At 33.8% G+C, this 16,496-nt stretch overlaps 1 protein-coding gene across 5 annotated transcripts in view; it reads right to left on the bottom strand.

Moving 5' to 3' along the window:
* Window positions 1–7,365: 7,365 nt before the first annotated feature.
* phkb (phosphorylase kinase, beta) overlaps window positions 7,366–16,496 on the bottom strand; it is a 57,682-nt gene continuing 48,551 nt past the window's right edge. For 3 of the 5 annotated variants that reach the window (XM_006641375.3, XM_015368368.2, XM_015368365.2), the window contains 8 exons: window positions 16,183–16,240; window positions 13,812–13,902; window positions 12,541–12,743; window positions 11,789–11,923; window positions 11,284–11,413; window positions 8,978–9,085; window positions 8,457–8,597; window positions 7,366–8,055 (listed from right to left, as the gene is read on the bottom strand). In XM_006641375.3, the coding sequence (XP_006641438.1) occupies window positions 7,918–8,055; window positions 8,457–8,597; window positions 8,978–9,085; window positions 11,284–11,413; window positions 11,789–11,923; window positions 12,541–12,743; window positions 13,812–13,902; window positions 16,183–16,240 (1,004 nt within the window). In that variant the 3' untranslated portion in view covers window positions 7,366–7,917. Of the gene's footprint in view, window positions 8,056–8,456; window positions 8,598–8,977; window positions 9,086–11,283; window positions 11,414–11,788; window positions 11,924–12,540; window positions 12,744–13,811; window positions 13,903–15,303; window positions 15,395–16,182; window positions 16,241–16,496 lie in introns of all 5 variants that reach the window. The other 2 variants (XM_015368367.2, XM_015368366.2) reach the window with 1 other exon arrangement.

Genomic DNA, 16,496 nt, shown 5'->3' with positions numbered 1-16,496 from the left:
TTCCTCAGGCTACATCCACTCTGCATTGACGACATGGATTTCCAGAACCAAGCACTCAAAATGTATTATTTTTTCATCAACAGAGGATACCCCACCCATGTTATCCATAGGGCCCTCACCCGGGCCAAAAACACACTCGGCTCATAAACTCGACCAGGAACTCCCAGGCTCACATCTGCATTCCTTTGGTGCTTCCCTACCACTCTAACATACCTTCTATCCCCAGGACCATTATTAACAACTACTCCATTTTACAGGGCGATCCCTCCATCGGTACCCTTTTTTCTAACAGTCCAATCATCTCACACCGCCGACCACCTAATCTATGTAAACTTCTGGTTCACAGCTCCCTTGACTACACTCGGCAATCAACCCCACCCAGCACCTTCCCCTGCAACAGAACTCACTGCATCACCTGCAAATACATATCTAACAACAAGCTCATTCAGGGCCCCTAAGGTCAATTCTGGATCACCCAGATGACATCCTGTACCTCCAGCAACCTCTTTTACTGTATCTCCTGCAAAAAATGCCCAGCTATCTACAGTATGTTGGGGAAACTGGAAGGAGACTAGGAGACCGCTTCAGAGAACATGTTCGGGCTGTGAAAAAAATTAAAGATTTCTCCAAACCCATAGTTTCTCATTTCACCTCAGACAGCCATGATCACACTGATCTCTCTGTCTCTGTTCTCAAAGAAGGGTTTTTCAACTCCCATAGCAGAAAGACAACAGAAACGAAACTTGTCCTGAAACTAGGTTCACACCATCCACCTTCTCTCAATGACCGATTTTGTGTAATCTTCTCTACTCTCATGCAAGTTTTGACTTCACACTTTTCTTCACCCTTTTGCACTTTGCACTTCCTGAGTGGCCTCTCTGCCCCTATTGAATCCTCCCCTCTCCCAGCTTTTGTTCTTCTATACTATTTAACCTTTGCTGTCTGTCCTGTCTTTCTTACACCTGAAGAAGGCTACACAGCTGAAACATTGTGTTTTCTCTCTTCTCTTTTCAGCATGGAATGAACCTATTACTTGTTCCTAAGCCATTATTGTTACACTTACTCTCAAGTCAGGTTATTGCTTGATTAATTGAATCTATTTAGGTGTTTTCAGTTTGTAAGTGCAAAATACCAGCACTGAGACAATATTCACTTTGCTGTTAAAGGTCCTTACTTGCATCTACCGTTCTTGTAGTTAGTCCTTTCCTATATATTAGTTCTGCATATATCTTTTAATTAAAATACACTTAACAAAAACTTGCAAACAGGATTAAACCTTTGGTTGCATAATATGTAGTTTAACAGTAATTTGGAAGGGTTTTGACTGGCAAATATTTTTTGTTCCTTTTTCTTCATAATGGTTCTTATATAGACAATATTATATGTCTTTTTTTTCTCAAAACAGTGTATTATACTATTCATATTTCATCACTTTGGAAAAAATACAATGCTTCAGTCATGTGTTAACCACAAGTCTCTCTGGAAGTGGTTATCACACCTCTGTATGTTTTTAACATACACAGTTAGGTATTCAGACTACAACAGCTGATACAGTAATACCTGTAGTAGTACCTAATTATTCACTTTCACCACTGAATTCATACACTAAATATACACTAAATCTTTACACCATCTTTGAAACAGCAATATACCTGCAGTGTATATTTTGCTTAGGCATTATTTAAATGCAATGAATTTGTAATGTTGTACAAAATTAGAACGGCTAAATTAAATAAATTTTTCATCGAAGACCATTAAACAATCCACACTATCGGAAAACACAATTTTTGAAAGGTGCCTCAGGGCTCAGAGTCAGCTAGTGTAGCCTGTCGCAAAAACTTAATCTTTCTTTCCTCCCAAACAATGCAGTACCAAACAGTTTGGAAGCAGGCTTTGTCAAACACAAAAAACATTTTTGCATCTTTTATCAATGCATTATTTTTCACATAATTTGTAGCAGGAAATGTCAGTGCTACCATACAATGAAAAAAAGCAATAGTTAAAGAAAGCAATGGAGCCTTTTCACATGACAGTGCTTTCACCAACATAGAGCATTTTCTGTAGATCACTGCATAATTTGAAAAAAAAATCAAGAGACACTTATTTTTAATGATGCTATTAGCAATTTTAATAACTGCAATATAGCAAACATTTGTAATTGTAAGTTATAGCAACATCTTAATGAAAAAAATGGTTCTTAAATTCCAAGCAAGAAACCTGTTTGTAATTTGTTAGAAGGAAAATAAATCTCTCTCATACAGTAGGAAAATGTTAATGTCAGAAGCACTCTCAGACAGGCCTCTCAGACAGTATACTTTAAATGCAAGAAAATCCAATAATATTTTAGTGCCTTTATAATACAGTGCCCATAAAATCGATATGCAGTGAAACTCATGACTCCATGGTGATTTCAAAGTATACACATCTCTATAAAAAAATCAATCAAAATTTCATTAAATATACAGAGACCTTAATTTAAAAACAGAAAAAAACTGAACTTGAGATTTTTTTCCACAAGGTATTAGAAAACTCAAAAATACATTTCTCAAAACAGTATTTAAAATTGCATTCACCTGTCAGAATAATAACTTTTATTTCACTTTTTTTAACACATTATCACACTAATCTATAATGATATAAAAATGCTTTTAGTAAAATTTTATGCATTTTCAGATGCACTACGGACTGTAAAAAGTAACAACAATTTAAGTATTGCTAAAATTAACATGGAATGTGAAAGTTAAAATTCTCTAAAAGGCATGATTTTCAAAAAGAAAACACTGAAAAATTTACCTTGTTAAATATGCTTTGGTGCATATTTAAAATTCAATTTATTTTCAAATGTGTTTGTATCGCATTTCTATAAAAAATGAAAAATCTGAATGTATTCCACTTCATAGTTTTAAATACTGTCTTATTTGAAATGGCATCTGCATGTTCCCTTCTCAGTCAATTCTCATGTAACTGAAGCATTTATTTCTGGGCATTAGGAGTCTGTTTCCTTCCATTTTTGTCCTTCCTCCAGTGGATTTCTTGCTAACATAATCCAAAGAGACAGTGTCATTGGGCTCAAAACTTCCCAGTTATTTCTGTGTCATATGATTTATAATGGTTCTGCTTAACTCCATGAAACCAAAACCATTCCCTCCTCATTGAAAATCTTTGTTGACAACATTTTCCACAACAGTACTGGTTGTAGAAGGAACCAATCTACAAAGGTCTATATTGTAAGAACCGTTGCCACAGTTATCGTAGATGGTATTGGGCAGTAAAAGAAAAAGCACAAAAGAAATGAGACATAAAGATCAATTATCAATCAGTGGATGAACATACTGAAGCTTGTGTGCTTACAAAATCATGCATTTATTCAGTTTTACCCATCTGTTCAATTTAAATTAAAGCAAACTCAGCTTTAATATTAGATCATAGTGCAAACCTGTATTTGTGTAAAAATATATTGTTTCTTTGCATGCCAGATACATACCGATACAGGAGTTTGCTTTGGTAATCAGAAAAGACCAATCTATACATTTTGGGAAAGTGGTCAAACATAATGATTTCATTTCTTAATCAAGAAACAATTTTAAGTTGTAAAGAGTTTAAAACTAATTAAATTATCATTCATTTTCTGTGCATTGAAACCTCACTTAGACAATGAGAGATGTACTGTATTATACTCAAATATGGTTTGCCAAGAAAAATGACAGGCAATGCTGCATGAGACCAATTATTATAGACTTATAACTATTATTTTTACACTTCTCCATTGTACACAGTACCCTATCTTTGTCACAAACTCTGCTCTTGAAACCTATAGTTAGCTAGGAAGAGTTTAGCCTACAAAAGTTAGGTTAATAAGTAATATATTTTTATATAACTCTTATTCTTTTATATTACTCTATATTACTATTATTATTTTATATTATTTTATTTTACAGTCAAAACTCCTGAGAAAACCTAATATTAAAAAAAAACACCATATACACGTACATGAATATGTTTAAGGTTGCACAATGGAGACAAAAAATACAAAAAAGAAACAGAAACTAGCAACTGGACCACTTTTGACTACTGTGAACATAAACTGCAGTTTTTATATTATTATTATTACTTTTTTAAATAAATTAAAACCTAGTAACTTTTAATTGTCTGAATCTATATCTAAAATAAGTATCCAAGTATCTAAAAGAAGCCTGAATAGAAATACTTTTAGCACAGAAAGAAAAACTTGAGCACAGGTGCTTTGCATTTTCAGTTTTATTTTACAACAGAACAAAAGTCTGAACCTCTTTGATATATTGCATTGTGGAATTCTGCAGATAATTAAATGATTAATTTATTTATTGTTTGTGTGAATGTCATGTTTGTTGGCAAGGCACATGTCTGAAAGACAAAATAATCTTTTTTGTGCTGTGATTGCAAAATCTTAGAGTAACAAAGTCATTATCTAACACAAGGATTGCATCTAAATGCAAATGTGCCTTTGTGTCCCTCCTTCCAAACATTCTTTGAGGAATGGAGCATGACAGACTACGAACTGAAGAGGATGAGATTCCAGTTTAACAGCTAAGCTTTAAACAGACTTATGTTTCACTATAAGAGTAATATGACATTTAACATGCAATAATCCTAAAAATATATTTTAGAAAATCCACACTTTTGATGATATACGATATACACCATTTAATCTTATCCACACACTGTATCTTGAATTCCTGGTTCACTTGTGCCTTATACCTAAACTACTATGTGAAAAATATAATTCTTCATTTAATTCAAATTACAGAAAGTGGAGAACTAGCTTTTACAGTATATTTCCTACAGTATGTGGTATTTTCAGTCGGAAAGTGACTTTAAAAATATCATAATGTAAAATACATAATATACAGTATATACACTGTACAGTATATGAAGTTGTAACATAACATTTGTAACACTAGTATAAAAGCAAATTAAATTAATCTACAGGCCATATTACATATACACAAAAACATTTCTTTTTGAATACTATAAATTTAAGTCCAGCTTCATAATCTGCATACTTATACCACTTAAAAGGTAGACTTCATCATCTCGTGTGAATATGGTTAATTAGAAGCCTACATACTTTTTATCTTCGATAGAAACTGTTCTGTAATAATACCCATCCATTTACATGCTGATGTGCAATTACAAAAAAACTCTGTATATATTTTTAATACTTATAATTTCATTTTCTGGAATCAGAAGATCAGATCAAGTTTAACAGCATTTTTTATTAATACTACTTTTATGTCAAAATAATTTAAATTAAGGGTGATTTTTTTAATGTAATGCTCCTAACAGGATTTAAAGATGCCGAGGTACTTGTCTTGGAGAAACACAATAGAAAACATGGTCTCTCAAGGTTTAAAGTCTTGTTTTACAGTACTGGCTGAGAAAAGGACAGTCTAAAAAGTGCAAGCAATGTATAGGTGTATAGGAAGTTAACAGTGCACTGATATAGGTAGGAAGCAACCATTCAAGTCCTTTAGTGTGAGCAGCAGTATTTGGATTCATTTATTCTGAAATTCCCAGTGAACCAGTGCAAGGAAGCTCATGCATTTTCATCCAAGTTAAGATTTAAGCATCTGAGTTCTGTACTCATTGGAACTTGTTAAGAAGACGTCTGGTTAAGCCTAGAAATAACAATCGCATTCATTAGCTTCCCTTCATCAGACTGGAGAGATGCGAATGGATACCAGCAATATTACTAACAAAGAAAAAAGACACCTTCACACCACTGTGAACTTCTAAAATAAATCTCAGATCAAATATGAGACCAAAATGTCTTGAGTACCTGGACTGATTCCAATTATGTTCTTGGTCCCCATGATCACAATTTTCATGTGCCTAGACCACAAAAAACAAGAAAATAAATCTAACATCTCTAAGAACATTAAATAATTTTTGTTAGGCTTTTCCCATTGGCTCCTACAGTCATTACATTGTCAATACTACAGTATATGATTACAAAGGAGTACATATTCATGGCAAGTCACTACTGACAAATGAAATGGTACCAGTGCAGGAAAAAAAAGTTTCATTCTTAAAGAACAAGCACTGATTGCATATTGATATGCATAAGTTGTGTTCAGATTGGTTGAAATGATTATGTCTGTAATAGACTTGAAATGAATACTCCAGCACCGGGTTTCCGACCCGGAGGGCCTTGTGCACAAGTGACAGGAGCAAATTTGAGATGTGTGCTACATCATAAAGTTTTTTACTTTCAAGTAACCCAGGAATAACCCAGGAATGTTAAACCGATGCCACTGTGGAATAAAAATACAAAATTATGACAGAAAACATTTCAAGGACACCTAAAATAAACCACCTGACAGACACTAATGCATTTTGGAGTTTAATAAGGATTACAGTGCTAGAGCTGGGGTGATTTACAATTTATTTATTGCTTTAAAACCTGTCTAAGGTAATAAAGGGTAGGCTTTACAATATCTTCAGGTGATGCTGTGTCATGAGAGATAGGGTAAAGGTTTATGTCTTAGGGGAGATAAGGGTGTTCCATTACATTCAAAGCACATTTAAAGCATGTGTGAATTAGAACACCTATCTTATTTTTCCAGTTTAAAAATACTGTGTGTGTTAAAAAAGAGCTAGCCTTGAACTTTATGTCCTGATCAGCTTGTAAACAAATGTAAGGTATTCAAAGACTAAATTGTAACCATCTGACAAATGCATTTTATTTCTCTTTTTTAAAATTAAATCTTACTTAATCTAGGTCTGTCCCATTTGAGTAAATAAAGATGACAGTGCAGTTTTCAACTTAAATCAATTTGCAATGAACAGGATTTTAGATTTTCTGCCTACAGGTGTATTTACCAATGTCGAAATCCTTGTGAATTCACTGAAAGTAAACACCAACAGATAAAACGGTTTCACTGTAATACAGATACTTATCATGCTGACAGGACAAACTCAACAACACTGACTCATTTCCCCTTTTCAGTCTGGTGTAGCTGCTGTACATTTTATTTACCTCTAGTGCAACCCGTAATCGTAAGACTGTGGAGCCAGAATACTGTAAGTTAGTATTGACAATACTGCCAACACAACAAAAAGTCTGTGATAGCAATATGCTAAAGTGAATTGAAGAACCACTCCTTTTATGTAAAAAAATATAGTCTAACTTTGCTATGACATAATAATAATATAGTCCTTAGTATCTTCATGTTTGAACATGAGAATGTATTAATTATCTGGCTACGAGCACTGAGCAAGGTTTATAGTTCCTTGGTAGAAATATGTCTCAAAGAAATAAAGGAAATATTCATTTTCACATTTTTAAGGTTAAGGAAACTTTCTGAATGAAAAGAAAAACGTAAATATTCTTCAACAACTGTTTAATCTGTTATTCACACTTCTGATAATATAATCATTCTGCACTAAACATGTAAACAGGGATATACATAATAAGAACAAAAAAATACAGGTAAGAGTATTTTTATAAATTATTCAGAGCATCCAAAAACTCACTGCTTAACTCAACAGCTCCTAACCACTATATGTGAAAAAATAAGTAGTTCAAAATACAAACAAGCATTAATCACTGAAATGTAAAACGTACTGTAGCTTTCAGGGCAGCCTTTTTTTAAAATGCATGGCACAGCTGTATTGCCGAACATTCATGTGTCTCACAGTCAAAAAGCCTGAATACATGTACTCCTCAGGTCATCTGTCTCCCTCAATCTTTTAGACTGCTTCTCAGACTTTACAGTAAAAGCCTCAAGAAGATTATTTTTCCTTATTTGTATAACACTGTTACACTTATTAAACAGTTTCATTCATGCATTCTAATTTACTGCCTTTTATATTGAAACGACCTCCGTTGCATAATAGTAAGTGAGAAAAACACAGCAGCTGCAGGGTTCATTTCTTTCAGCTGACAGAACAGGGGTCATCATTGCTTGGCTTCACGTCTCCCTCCAGCAAAGCAATCATCACAGCCTTGGTCAGGTAACTAGATGTTCCTCTTTTGCCAAGTGAAGGGGTATTGTAGAATGCTGTCATATCATCCTGCAGAATAAATGTATATTCTGTTTTATTTGAAGACCAAAGAATAGCAAGCTTATATACATTAATATTCCTAAATGAATGTCTAGTAATCATTTTCATATTAATAAAAATCTTGATTTAGTTTTTAAAATTTTAAAGGAGATTTTAAGATTTAGCTAATAACACTAAGTAATTGAAGTTTACCAAACTGGGTCAGCTTCTTCACCTTTTTAATAGCACTCTGCTGTTGTTTATAAAAAATGTGGCAAGAAGAATGTTACAAAGGATAAGCAGACACTTATTATATCATCATTTTAAATTTTGACATGTTTAGGGAATACAATAAAAAAAAAAGATTGCTACAGGTGTACATGTCAGTTCTGATTTGTCACTGCTTGTAAATCCCAGAAGTGTGTACCCACCTGTTTCTCCACCCCCTCCAGTCGGCTTCTGTCCCTCTGGAAGTCATTAAAAGCCTCCTTCACCAACTTGTCCAAGTCCACTTTATCCTGAAACTCCAGTTCAGGGTTTCTCTCCAAAACAATAGACACAACCATCAGCAGCTGTAATTACAAAAATAGCAATAGTAAATAAGGCATTTCTATACCTTTTAGAACATTTACAAATGAGAGGAGGCCATTCAACCAATCTAAAGAAGTAGGTGGGGTATAAAGTTGGGTTTTTGCCAACTTTGGGTATGGCATATGCCATAAAAAGAAATTATCTTTCATTTACAGTGGACACTTATTGGATCATCCTGTGAAGCACATATTTAACAATGTGCATTACAAACCCCTATTTAATGTTTAAATCAAGGTTTACTAAGAAGGTATAATGTTATCTGAGGTCTTCAAAATCTACCAGTGTAACAGCACAATGAGAAGTTATGCAAGTTAAAGCCATTTCACGAGAGACTTAAGAAAGAACACAATCCTGGTCATACCTCCACAATGATTTGCCTGTACTCTGGTTGAACAATATTCTTCAGCATGTCTTCCACCAGTAAGGAAAAGTTCATCTCATACATGGTCATATCTGACAGTGTTGGTTGCTTAAGGGAATAAAGTAACAGTTAATTACTCATTAAACACTTTTAAGAAGCTCCACTAAGTGATTTCTGAGGCAGTTACTGTAGTAGGGAGGTAGGAGTATATTTAATTTTAAAGACATGAAAATAATGTAGTACGTAGTGCAATTAAACCAATACTTATACATAGAGAATGTTAAGATACATTACATGACTACTTGACTTAAGTTCTAATCAGTAGTCCTTTGAATCACACACCTTACCTTTTACTTCAACAAAAAAATGATGCAACAAGCCAATTAATTTGTCTTCATCGTATTATAATAAATACTACTATTAATGCGGCCTTCATGGTAGATAAAACACTTTTATCTGACATATTTCATCTCATAATATTTAAAGTATTTCTACATACAGTATTTTTGTTTTGTTGAAAAACACTTCTTTATTCCACAATAATCAAAGAAAGCACTGGTTATAGAAAAGGAGCTAAGAAGTCTATCCTAGTTCAAGCAACCATGATGAATAATTTATAACATTCTATGCCCGGCATCTTAGAATGAACACCTTTCCAGGCTAGGGTGGGAGTTCTTGTTACTCATTAATTTTAGTTATCAATATTGCATATGGGACAGCACAGTGCTGCTGTGGTTAGCATTGCTGTCTCGCAGCACTAGAGCACTGGGTTCAATTCTAGATCTGGGCACTATCTGCACAGTATTTATATATTCTTCCCATGTTCGCATGGTTTCTACCCAAAGTCCAAAAACATACTGGTAGATTATTTGGGCCTAGCTGTGAGTGTGTATGTGTCTTTATGTCTGTCCTGTGAGGGACTTGTGTCTCTTGCACCCTATGCTTGTTGGGATAGGCTCTGGCTCCCCTGCAACCCTGAATTGCAAAAAGCAGTTAGAATGAATGGAAAATGTTATAGAAAACCAGCTGTTTCATGACTTCTTATTTTGCCTTTCTGCATAAAGAAAGTCCAGGTCAGACAGCACTTCTAATACATAAAATATATACTTCGACTTTATAAGTATAATTAATATTTAAACCAAAAAGTTTCAAACCCATAAGTCATTCTATACTCATTCATTCTATTTCATTGGAATTCCACAGCTATGAACATTCTGTGTGTGTGATGTCTATATTATCTTCTTTAGCTGCATTCTCAAGTGGGCTGAGAAACTCATTTGTTCCTATAGCCCTGGAGAAGGTAATACACACCCAAGGCTCTTACATTAAAATGGTTTAATGCATTCTTTCAAAATTGAAACATTAGCACATGAGACTTCACAGAATGACTACAATAGCCTTCTGGAGAAGAGGGTATTTTTACGTGACTAGAGTACTAAAAAAACAAAAAAAAACAGATGCCTATTGTGTTAAGTGCTGAATTATAGCTAACTTTGGGAGTACTCCATTTTAAACTTTCAAGCATATCTCCCAAGAAACTTAATGAGCTGTAAAAAATCTATGTCAAAGAGCTTTCTTCATTCAAAGCACTTGCTAACTGCAGTATTATTTCATTATAGTTCTTGGATGTACATCCTAGTTGATAATACCCATAAAAAAGAAATATTTTGATAATACAAGAAAAAACTAATAGCAAAATGTTTTCTTTTCATTTTTGTATGTTTTTTTCTTTGTAATCAATGGCCTAAAATAGTTTTCTGTAGACTCATCTAGAGGAAGCTCTATGGCTGGCTTGGCAACAATAATAAACTCATCAGCATCATTCCTAGAGCCCACTGACACATACAGTGATAAAGTTAAAAAAAAACATTTCCCAGGGAGAACTTCATTAATGATAGAACAAAAAGGCAGAGTGTTTTCTGATCTGTTTATCCCATTATTCTGTAACTACTTAATTCTATACTTACAGGATTGTCCAAGAGTTACTGGGTTGGAATCTGTTTTGCATACTAAACAATTTTTTCAGGGTATCTGACAGGTCAGGCCTGCATTCTGAGAATATATTTGTCTTCCATTTACTTATCAAGAAAATCTAAGGTAAGCAATTCAAGTTGGACAGTGTTTTCAAGAAGATTACGAATTAACATGCAATTTTTTATTAGAAGTGACAAATCCCTTATGTCACATTGTTAGAAATAGTTTTGTCAGTTTGACATCATGTCCTATTTTCCCTGTATCAGTTATGAGGTAATTTATTTGAGACCATCTATTAACAAATTTCAATAAACTATCTTACTTATTTTTACCTGTGGAAGGTGTACACCAGCAACCATAATGCCATTTGGAGTCCTTTCCAGAATCTGCCACACTCTGTCATAAAAGCCCAGAGGCGTTCGGTTGAGACAGCCATCAATTTGACGCCTATTCAACCAGGACCTTCGAAGCGAAATATGGCAAAGAGTGATATATTACAGGGAGAAAAGGAATGGAGCTACATTTGTTAAGGTTAACTGGTACATTTCCTTTGATTAACTCAGATCTGTCAAATATAAACAGTCTCTGCAACGCATACATTATTTTATGAATTATTACTTGTAATGAGCCATTAATATGTCAAATATTAGAATACTTTTTCCCAGAGAATATAAGAAAAGTGGTTTGATGCTGACAATTTAAACACTCATAGTTCTGACACTATTTTATGGACACATTTATCCACTTCAACTGAGAGATTGTAGATTCTCAGCTTCTTCCTCACTACAAAGCATTTTGTAATTTAGGTTTCTAATAAAAGACAGCTGGTTTTCACACCTTCCTTGCTGTTGTGGCTGGAGAACATCCAAAAGCAACTGTTTGACTTCACTGGGTGAGAGCTGATACAGGTCTTGGGCAGGCATATCCCCAGCTCTGATCTTCAGTTCATGCTTCATGGCATGGATGATCCATCTGTAGTAGAATTAATTGATGTTAGATGGAAAGACTGGTGTAAAAAAGTGAAGATATTAGACAGCTTTGAAATAAGATGCAGCAGCAGCTACCATTTTTCTAAAAAGTAACAAAATGAAAAATAACATTAAACTCAAAATCCATAAAACACAGTAGATAAAAAGTACATTATACGGTTTGTAAGGCACATTATAAATCACATCATGAACTGCTGTGACTCTAAGCAGCTCTAAAAATACGTAATCGTGAGTTCACTTGTTGATGGTGTTGTGCTCTTCAAGCAAAGTTAAGAAAAACTGTACGATTTAAGAATTTCAGCCTATCAATATCTGATTTTGTCCTAAAGAATGACACAGTAAATAATTTCATTTAGCAATGAATGCACCTAGCTGTACCTGTAGGCAACATCATCCAAAATGGATTCATGTGTATGCAAGTTCACTTTCCTAACGTGATACTGTTAATTTATTCAACCACTTTATAATTAACAGTACATGTACTGTGCTACACACACATAACATAATTGGAAGTGTCAATAAAAAAAAAAAACTAAAACAGCTCTTGCCTTTCCACTTATTGCACGAATTATAGTTAATAAAGAAAAAAGGTTCTCGTACCCAATTCTTATTTTGAGCATTCCACGAAAGAGTTCCGGAGTGTTAGAGATGATCCAGCCGATGTGAATGACAAGCTCTTGTTGGAGGACTGCTTCCCGTTCCCCATGTGGGCTGCACTTACTGTAGATAATGCCTTTAATGACTCCAGGAGACAGGGGGTTAGAAATCACCTCCTCTTCATGGCCAAAGATCCCCAGTGTAACCTAATGGGAGAAAATGTGCCCATCTTATTTTTTTATTACACACTGTCTCTGCAGTTGTTATAAATGTGATACCACCTTTGCTGGGGTGAATACATTACAGTATTTTCTTTAATCTTAGTATTATTTTATTCCCCATAGCCAATTCAGAATAAGTGTAGAGGAAGTTCCATTGCGTAATAAACTGTAGTAAAATAATTAGTATTATTATTAATGAGTTAAGGATCATTTCTGGTTTTGGTTTTAAGGGCTTTGATTGTTTACTGGAATTAATTATTATTAGAGCAGCAAAGAACATCTACCTCTTCTTCCTCTATACAATCAAAAGGTAGTTTTATTATTGATATGCATATCAAAACAAGGTTAAAGTTATGATTAATTTGTTAACAAACTACATTAAGATTTGTTTGCTAATATTATGTTGTTTGTTTCCACATTGAATCGCACTGTTGTGTTCACTAAATTAAAGTGCATGAAATACACATACCCTGACATTTTGTGTACTTCTCTGACAGTCCTTTAAGAATAAATTCAAACCAAGGGACTTGACATGCTCACTATCACATAGTTAAGACCTATAAGACTAGGAGGCTCAAAGGCAATTAACTTCCATTACTGTCCAGGGATACATTTAATATGAACTTCACCATGTTTTAATGATGGCACTGGGGAATACTAGGGTCAAGGGAGTTCATAACAGTTCAGAAAGTCATGATGAATTAATAACACAAGAATTCATCTTGGGTTAACATGAAGGGCTATGGAATTGGAATTTATTCAAAGAACTACATCGTTTAACAGAATTAATAGCTCAGCTATGCATTACTGCAGAAGATGATGTTAACTGCATGCTGACACAACTAGAAGCAGACAAAACAAGCAGTGAATACAGAATATCAGCCTTAATTTAAGTCTCCCATACAATTACCAATATTGTTTCATTTTATAAAACAGAGGCAAATACATTTTGGGCTCACATGAATCAGTGAACATTAAAATTTCTATTTCATCCAATACTGTGTGTGGTTGTATATACAGTATTTTGTTTTTTGAAAATGATTTTCAACTTACCTGCTTTCCCTGTACTAATACATTAGTAATAGATGGTGCAAGGCTGTCCACTAGTTTACCTAACAGACTGGCAGCTAGACGTACAACAGACCTGGTGAACAGAAAAACAAGGTAATCCTAAAAAGAGTTCAAACAATATCTACTAGGGTACAACTAGTACTACTTTACATGGCAATTTATGATAACATTTTGTTTTTTTTAGTGTACAATAAATAATAATATCCCTTAAAATAATATTGTTTAGTTTATGCATGAGGGTTCCTTATCTTTTACCTAATGGAAGAAAATGAAGATGGTAGAACATTCTCAAAACAACTTACCACTAACACATAAGACCATACTATTTTTTAAAATAAAGGACAAAAAGGCAAATTTAGGTCTCAAGCTCCAAGGCTTGGACTTAACTACATGGAAGCTATTAAATACTGAAGGTTTTAATTAATGTTACTACAATACTGTATAGACATTTCATGTAAATTAAAAAATAGAAAGGAAGTTTTGTGCAGTATGTGATATGATGACACAAAAGGCAGAATTTAATTACACATTCTGACTTAACAATGGAAGTACTGCATTTTATTTTAGAATATTTTTCTCATTTGCAATACACATTTGAAACAGCTTTAAATGTAGAAAAAATAAAAATAAGACTGCTTCCAAAAGATGCATATTTCAGAAAACCTTTCTTGACAGTGGCATTAAACCACACATTTTTTCAGCTGTATTTTTTATGAGATATTTCTTTTTTCCTGCTGTTGAGAAAAAAATGAATAAATAAATAAACCAAAACATTGAGTGAAGACCCCTTGAGTATCACATTAGAATTCATGAATTTCTGGCCTGAGAAACATTAAGACTCCCATTTCATTCTGAGCTGTGGCACAGAATTAAACATAATGACTTTTGTGAATTCAGGTCCTGCACCTGCAATTTGTGCCCAGACTCACGCAATTAAGTTTTAACATTAGGTTCAAAATTGCAAGATATTTTAATGTTCACTAATTTATGATTACATTATTCGGAAGAGTGGCTGCAAATTACATGTCACACTTAATTGATGAATTCCTATATGGCAATAGCAACAGACATATGTTAAAGTCCTGCAATTGTATTTCAACCACTAAGTTGCAAGTGTGGCACTTAAGGTTTTCCTTTAACTTTGTTCTGAGAAAGGAAAACCCCGAACCAAATTTTCACTTTAAAGCTTGCTTGACATTACAGCTTTATATGATTTTGAAACACAATTATTTAGACAAAAAGCAGGTCTTGGTTCGCCTTTAAGCCTCATATACGGCAGTTGCAGTTTGGCTGAGCCACAAAGCATATTTATCATAATATTAAGGTGATCAAATTTTTTTAAATAAATGTACACAGACAAAACAAAACAATGTTGTTATAGAAGGTTAATAGTGATACTAAGCACCAGTGAGCACTTAACTGACACAATAAGAAACATGCAGCAGTATGGCAGCTCAAGACCAGAATCTATTACCTGCTTGCCATGTACAACCAAAGTTGTAATATGTGGAGCTATAGAGCTGGCAAACTTCTTTGTAAATGCAGCAGAGTAACGGATGGCCAGCCTAGGTTTTTTTGGTTTGTATTCAGATGAGAATTGGGTGCAAAACCAAGCAAAAACACAAACAGAAAACAAGGAGAAGAGAAATTGGTGACGGTTATTGCAGTTTGAAATATATGATGAATGCGCTGGAATGAAATAAGAAATGCTGTTATTTTAAACCGACAAGAATGAATACCGGAATCCTAAAAATATCACCTAATTTAAATGTCTGGAGGCAAAAAGATCATAAGCTTAAGAGAAATGTTTTTTAACCAAAAGCATGATACATGTTTTGGTTAGCAGGTGTCTTAGTGGTTCTTTAGCATTCTGTCTTCATGATCATAAAATGGCTTAATCAAGCATTGAACTCTAACGAGAGCAGAAAAATGAAATGAAAAAAAACTGTCACCTGATACCATGTTACCCACAATCAGGTTTTCTATCATCATGAAGAGAAAAAAAGAGACAGTTTACATTTTTTTCAGATTCAATATTCACTTTCAAAAACTGTCAATTGTATAACATAGGGTCTCTGGATAGTTGGCTGTTTTGTGTTCAGGCTGATAGTCAGAAGGATCGGAACACCTTTTCTCTGCAGTTAAACTTAAAGTAGTGAAAAAAGTTGGGTGTGATCATTAAGTACTACCTGAATGTAATTAAGGGTAAACCCTCATACAGCACTACAGAGAATATGCCCTTATTTTGAGAGGACAGTGCTCATAATCATTGTTAAAAAACATTATTAACCATTTTTGCATCTTTCTGTGAGCACATTATTGAAACAGAAATTAAGATAAAAAAGATGCTGACCAAAGTTTTCTACTTCCAGCTCTTCTGTAGATTCTCTCCAGTTCATCCATGAGGGTCCCTTACCAACAACAATTAAGTAATAGATTAGTTCACACATGTAATTAATGGAATCTTTTATACATATACACATATGTGTTATTGTAACAAAAATTCGTCTAAAAGTAGCAATATGGCTTGTTATTATCTGCAGTTATTTCAGCATCTTACTAACATTCAATTTAAAATTGTGTGTAGCCTTTCAATTAATTTAAAAAATCATTGACACTATTGTAAAAGTAAACAAAAAAAATGGACAATATAATTATATTTAATTA

The sequence above is a fragment of the Lepisosteus oculatus genome, chromosome 20, assembly GCF_040954835.1.
Source record: "Lepisosteus oculatus isolate fLepOcu1 chromosome 20, fLepOcu1.hap2, whole genome shotgun sequence".
In the NCBI taxonomy this organism is placed as follows: Eukaryota; Metazoa; Chordata; class Actinopteri; order Semionotiformes; family Lepisosteidae; genus Lepisosteus; species Lepisosteus oculatus.
Note: the sequence above shows the minus strand (reverse complement) of the source record. Positions and strands in the feature narration are given on the sequence as shown.